The sequence below is a fragment of the Otolemur garnettii genome, unplaced genomic scaffold (assembly GCF_000181295.1).
Source record: "Otolemur garnettii isolate 467f Iridium unplaced genomic scaffold, OtoGar3 scaffold00106, whole genome shotgun sequence".
NCBI lineage: Eukaryota > Metazoa > Chordata > Mammalia > Primates > Galagidae > Otolemur > Otolemur garnettii.
In genome coordinates this window covers 754,793-761,486 of record NW_003852501.1, presented here as the reverse complement: position 1 = coordinate 761,486, position 6,694 = coordinate 754,793, and the positions used below count along the sequence as shown (strand labels likewise).

At 37.7% G+C, this 6,694-nt stretch overlaps 1 protein-coding gene across 1 annotated transcript in view; it reads left to right on the top strand.

Annotated features, from left to right (window-relative positions):
* Window positions 1-6,044, top strand: part of MED4 (mediator complex subunit 4) — a 19,195-nt gene extending 13,151 nt beyond the window's left edge. The window contains exons 4-7 of the mRNA XM_003796680.3: window positions 199-256; window positions 1,872-1,958; window positions 3,169-3,300; window positions 5,332-6,044. Coding sequence (XP_003796728.1) covers window positions 199-256; window positions 1,872-1,958; window positions 3,169-3,300; window positions 5,332-5,504 — 450 coding nt within the window. The 3' untranslated portion in view covers window positions 5,505-6,044. The remainder of the gene's footprint in view (window positions 1-198; window positions 257-1,871; window positions 1,959-3,168; window positions 3,301-5,331) is intronic.
* The last annotated feature ends 650 nt before the right edge of the window (window positions 6,045-6,694 follow it).

Here is a 6,694-nt window from a genome sequence, read left to right as displayed (position 1 = left end):
AAAAGAAAAAAAAAAGAGATATATATAACTGAAATAAATGATATCAAGTGAGGTTTCAGAACAACAGAAAAATTGTGTGGATTTCCAAATTTTGCATGTAGTTCCTGTGGGATAAACGATTTTGTGAATTAAGCCAAAAACTGTTCTTGATATAGTTAAGAATAAAATATATTTCTTTTTTTATTGTTTTTACATTAGGCAACAGCTGTTTACCAAGCAAAAGAGAAACTAAAGTCAATAGAAAAAGCAAGAAAAGGTTAGTACTGTGGGAAGATTGGTCTAAAAAGATCCAAGTTCTGGCATTAAGAAACTAAGAGTATATAGGTCACTGTGAAAGTTTTGAGATAGACTGTTAGGTATGGTCCATTATTTCACTTTCAAGAAACACAGTCCACAAGTATCCTTTCCGATTCACCCATGCAAGTTTCAGTTAGCTTGGCTTATTGGTGTTGCTGGAAGGGCTTCATTTGCTTCTGTTTGAGTGGATTCTATGTTTCTTGATTTTTGGGTATCTCAAAACTTTTATTATGACTCATGTATTGTTGCTGTTGAAAGGTTCTAATACATTTTTATTGTAATGCATGATATGTTCTAGTGTTCTAGCATTGTTGTGCTAGGTGTTTTTCAGGTTCCAAAAAAACAGTAATAGAAGGCAAGCTTATAATTTATGGCTGTGTAGCCACGTGTCCAGTGAACACAAGGGGTTTATAAAATTTTGAGAGAAGGGAAATGTGGGCTGAAAGCAAGGAGTGTTTGAACTGGATCTTGAAGGCTAATAGTGAAAGAGCAACCACTTGGCAAATGAACTGGGACTAAATACAGCTTGGGATGTTAGCACGTAACTGTGGTGCAGAGACCCCACATGCCTTCCTGTCCCGCTACCCCACTTTAAAAGAATTCCATTATGGAACTTAATGGATCTTTTAGGTGGCTATATTAAAAGTCAAGATTCTAACTAAAACTCCATAATACGACTTAGTGATGAGCGTGGCTATGCAGATACGCCATGCATTTCAGCGCGGAGCAGTAAGGAAGACTGGAATACCTTTTATCTGCCACAGCTCCTTTCTCCGAGCCGTTCACACTTGCTCAGGTGTGCATTTGGTAACCATGTTCTCAGGCATCCTACTGTGCACATGGGCTAGGGGAAAGGAGTTCATGCATTACTAGCGCCAGCCCCACCAACAAGGTCGGCTCTGCCTGTCAGGTTCCAAAAGAAAATGACTTAACTGTATTTGAATAAATGTAGATTGTTGTATTATACTAATAAAAATAAGATATCCCCTGAAAATAAGCCCTTGTATGTCTTGAGAATAAATCTAAGACAGTGTCTTATTTTCGGGGAAACACGGTAGATGACTGAGATATTTTAGATAATTTAAAAATACAATTTGTAACTGATATGTACTTTTACAGTTTTTTTGTTTTTTTCTTTTTCTTTTTTGGCCAGGGCCAGGTTTGAACCCGCCACCTCTGGTATATGGGGCTAGTACCCTACTCCTTGAGCCCAGGCGCTGTCCTGATATGTACACTTTTAACATGAGATCTAGTCTCATCTAGACTAAAAGATGATGCTGTTTCTTCTTTTTTGAGACAGAGCCTCAAGCTGTCCCCCTGGGTAGAGTGCTGTGGCATCACAGCTTACAGCAACCTCCAACTCCTGAGCTCAAGCGAGTCTCCTGCCTCCGCCTCCCAAGTAGCTGGGACCACAGGCGCCTGCCACAACGCCAGGCTATTTTTTTTGGTTGCAGCCCTCGTTGTTTGGTGGGCCCAGGCTGGATTTGAACCCGCCACTTTAGGTGTATGTGGCTGGCGCCTTAGCCACTTGAGCCACAGGCGCCGAGCCAATGCTGTTTCTTTAACTCTTTCAGGTGCTATTTCCTCTGAAGAAATAATTAAGTATGCACATAGGATTAGTGCAAGTAATGCTGTGTGTGCTCCACTGACCTGGGTTCCAGGTAAAAATACTTCTCTTTTATTCTAGATATGTATGGTTTTGAAAATTCATAGGTGACTGTATGTATATAAATTAAATATAGACTGCATTTCTCCTTAGAAACATCTGGTATATTTTCATATCTTTAATGTCTTCTAAGGATGTAGGCCATGGGTTTTATAAATTTGATTTTCTACAAAGCCATTGCCACTAGCGACTGTATTTCTTTGGTTTTTTAAAATAACAAATTAAAAAAATAATTTAAAAAACTATAACATGTGGTGCTTCTAGAGGTATATATGAGTATATGCATCTGTTCAGAACCGTCAGGAGTTCCACAAAGCTCCAGTTTGAGAAATAGTGTCAGTTCTCTTAGGTGCTGAAGACAAAGTGCTGAGCACCCAACAGCAAACACACAGGCTGGGCAAGAGCTGGAATGATTAGAAACAGTAAAGAGAATAATAAATGGTAGGTATTTTGATGGTGGATAGAACATAAAACAGGAGACCGAAGGGAGAGCATCAGCCTTATTGGAGGAATGGGAGGTAGTTATCTCCATTTAACTCCTGAGGGTGGGGTTTTATGGTAAAAGGACTAAGGGTAACTACAGTTCAAGGGGTGAGCAGTCTGGAGTTGATGAGAAACACTACCAAGAAGTTGGTCCACATCCGGCTTTGTTTCTATCCACCCCAAACTGCCATCGATATGCTTTCGTGATTAGAATAAACGTTACCTGCTTTTGATATTCAACTAGAAACTCATGGGAATTAATTTAAATGACAAGTCAAAGAGGCTGGTTAGAAAAAAGTCTTACTTTAGACAGTCCTTCCAATAAACATCCTAGTCCTTTCTATCTTATATGTCATGATCTGTTTTCCTTCCATATGTATCATTATTGTTTTCTTATGAAAATGAAGTTAGCTTAGAAGAATCTAGATCTTTATAGTTTTCTTAAGTTGTCACTTGGAATGATAACTAAAATGACAGCCTTCTTATTTTGTTACTATAGAAAATAGTATATTTGGGGGAAGATTCAGAGAAATTAATAAATATATTTTTAAAATTACTATGCTATGCCCTTAATAACAATTGATAGGATGACTTTCATGTTCCAAAATTGAACCTATAGTTTGAGCTTTTCAGTGTGAACCAAGGAAAATTAATACTTCAGACAAAATATTAATGTATTTTTAAATGTATGATTAAACTAAAAGCAGTCTTCATTGTTTTAGGGGACCCGCGGAGACCATACCCAACTGACTTAGAGATGAGAAGTGGATTATTGGGTCAAATGAACAATCCTTCCACTAATGGTGTGAATGGTCACTTACCAGGGGATGCACTTGCAGCGGGCAGACTGCCAGGTAATTTTCATCAAAAGAATGGGTATTCAGAGATGACAATAACGGGATATTTGGCCTAAACAAGTTTGAGGTTTCAGACTCAGCTCATTTTAATAACTAGGCTCTTTGCCAGTTTACCCTGTTCTCTATTTTAAAGACAGCTAGATGGAGGTATGAAATTAGAGTAAGCTGCCTTTCTCTCTTATTGGTTAGGACTATGCCGTATTCCTCAGACATTGGGCCTCTTTTTATTATTGCTGTAAACATAGCCTGTTTTTAATAATTGTGAAATAAGCTATATTAGTAGAATAAGAAACATAAATGTTCACATTACAGAGATAAAGTGAACACTCCTGAACAACCCCCTAGTTAACAAAATAAGTAACAGAAGCTTTTGATAGTCTTCTTATAACTTTATAAAGTAGCATTTATGTGGGACACAGTTTTTCTGAGCTTCCCTGAGTTGCTTATGTTTGTGCTATTTTGTATTTGTTATGTTATCCCTCATTTTTAGTATTTTGTAAATGACTTTTGATGCAGTAGAATATTTGGAAAGTAGAAAAAGACATAAAAAAGGAAAAAAATACACCTTTTGAGCCAGTCACTTTAATATTTTAGTCTATTTCTTTTTCCCCACATATTTTTACATTGTTAAAATACGCTCTAATACTGTTTTTATATCATAAGGATACCCCTGAGTTACTAGAAATACATTGTATGCATCATTCTTGTTAGCCACCTAGGGTACAAACCAGGGAACTCACTGTGTGAGTGTTAGTTTCCTTGGATATTGTCACATCTTTCTCCTTGTAATTGTATTGGATTATATGCCAGTCGTGGTCCATCAGGAGACAGAAACCACACCAGTAATTTGAACAAGGAGAATTTAAAGATTTATTAACTACTCACAAGGATCTACTAAAGGGTAAAGAGAACTTAGTTTTTAAAAGTAGGAGAGGAGCAGATAAAGGGAACATGTAGGACCAAGGCAGAACCCAGGGAAGGGACTGACTAGAAGGGGATCCCCCGGCACCCCATCCCAAGACTGATGTTTGTATCATGGACACTGTCACTGGGGAGCGTGTAGTGTAGCTATGGCCCACTGCAGGGCAGAGAAGTTAGATGTCAGAGGCCCTACCTGGCCAGCAGGAAATTACCCACTGGGGTTTCAGGGAGTCTTGCTAGGAAACCGTCCTTTGGGATTGTGGTGAAATCTTCTGGGAAACCACCTTTTGTGGGGGAGGGTACCGCTGAAAGTTGCTGAGGTAAACACCACTCAATGTTCTGCACACCAGCCAGGCATCACAGGAGTAAAGGAAGAAAGAAAATATGTGCTCAGGAATCCTGTTCTCCTGTGGTAGTCCTACCCCTCCTCCCCACCTGTCGCCCTCTACTGACAAAGCTTAACATTGTGTCTGCTGGCAGCGGGAAATGATTTCAGGGACCAGGGAGAAGGGCAGATTTAAAACTAACTAGCATATCTATCTATTTAATACTGTAACCTTTTCTTTAAATCTGCCTTCTTTCTTTTGTCTTGAACTATACCTACTTATGTGCTCTGTTCCTTATTTTCATATATACTTTTAATATGACTTGGGCTCTTTTTTGGTAAGATATGTATTACACAGCCTTGGCTCATCAACTCTTTGATTAGAGTTACTTTCAGTAGCAGCTCCTCTACTTTCTAAGAAATTGTTCACACTGATTATAATACTTAACGAAGTAGGTGGTATTACCTATAGGTGGAATCATCTGGGTGACCGAATACATTGGATGCATTTGATTTGTAATGGTACATGTCTAGGAGAAGAAAAATTATGCCAACTATTTGCATAGCTTTTTATAGGATCAGATGCTTTTTCACTTCAACAAAACACAGGTTCTCATTTGTTAAACATTGTACTTTTCTTAGATATATTTTATCTTCATTAATTTGGCCAAATGTGTATTTTTTCTAACCTTAAAAAAAGTTTATTTCAAATAATGTGCATAAAGGGAACAGTAGATGGATCACACATAGGACTGTTACTTACGCTTCTTTCTTTTCTGCAGATGTCCTTGCCCCCCAGTATCCGTGGCAGTCAAATGATATGTCCATGAACATGTTACCACCAAATCACAGTAATGACTTTCTGTTGGAACCTCCTGGGCATAATAAAGAAAATGAAGATGATGTAGAAGTTATGTCAACCGACTCTTCAAGCAGTAGCAGTGACTCTGATTAAAAAAACATGAAAGACATGATACAGAATTGGATGCTATAGAATTCAGTTTCTTGAAACAGTGGCAGGGAAATGTTGACTACAAAATAACCAGGTAAATACTGGCTATGGTAGATTTTTGCAGCCTGTTAAAAAAGTGAGCTTTCTTTTTAAAGCCAAAATCATGGTTTTAGTTCTAATCCACTAGGCAGATAATTTAGGGAATAGTCAAAATTTACTGTTGCCAAAAAAAAAAGAAAGATTATTCTGTTGTTATTATTCTGCTTTCTTACCCTGTTGTGTTCCATTTGTGCTGGATTTGTACATAGCAGTTCTGGAAAGATTCAAAGGAAATTATCTAAGTATATCTCTAACAGGCTTCCTGGAATTAGGAAAGCAGTTTTAAAAGGCAGAGGATTACTGAATCTGCGTCATATTTCTGAATAACAGAAATCCTCATTTGAAATTGAAGGCTCTGACTCTGTTACAGGAACAGGGGAAATGTCTCATTTTGTACCATCTGTAATTATTGTAATTTTGTAAATAAATTTACTTTTGTTTTTACCTTGTATGCTTTAAAAAAATTAATTATATCATCAGTATAGGTAAGAAATTATTTCTGTAAATCAAATTGCATGTTATAGTAAGTAGAATTCTAGAGTGACAATGGGTGTGATGTAATGGACAGATCTGAACTAGTATTCACGGCTAATAGGTTTGTCAGAGATGCACATTCTTATTCCTATAAGAAATAAAGTTTTTAAAGAACACTTGAAAAAATTTACCACAGGCATGTCTGACTTTAAAAATAAATTGTATGAGAGGGTCCAAGATGGAAAGCAGTCATCTCATACCCTCACCTTCTCTTTTCTTATTGCAGTTTTCCAAAAGGAGCTACTTAGAACTAATGGTGGTTAACCTCCGTGTTTAAATAATATGCTTGTACAACTCTTTTTTGACTTCTCAATTTTAGACAATGTATCATTTACTTTTTTTTCCCCCCGATTGCCCATGTAATATAACCACCATTGTGTAACAATGAATACAGTAAAGCACAGAGGAGAAAATAAAATTGTTAGCATTGGCTCAGCGCCTGTGGCTCAAGCGGCTAAGGTGCCAGCCACATACACCTGAGCTGGTGGGTTCACATACACCTGAGCTGGTGGGTTCAAATCCAGCCTGGGCCTGCCAAACAACAATGATGGCTGCAACCA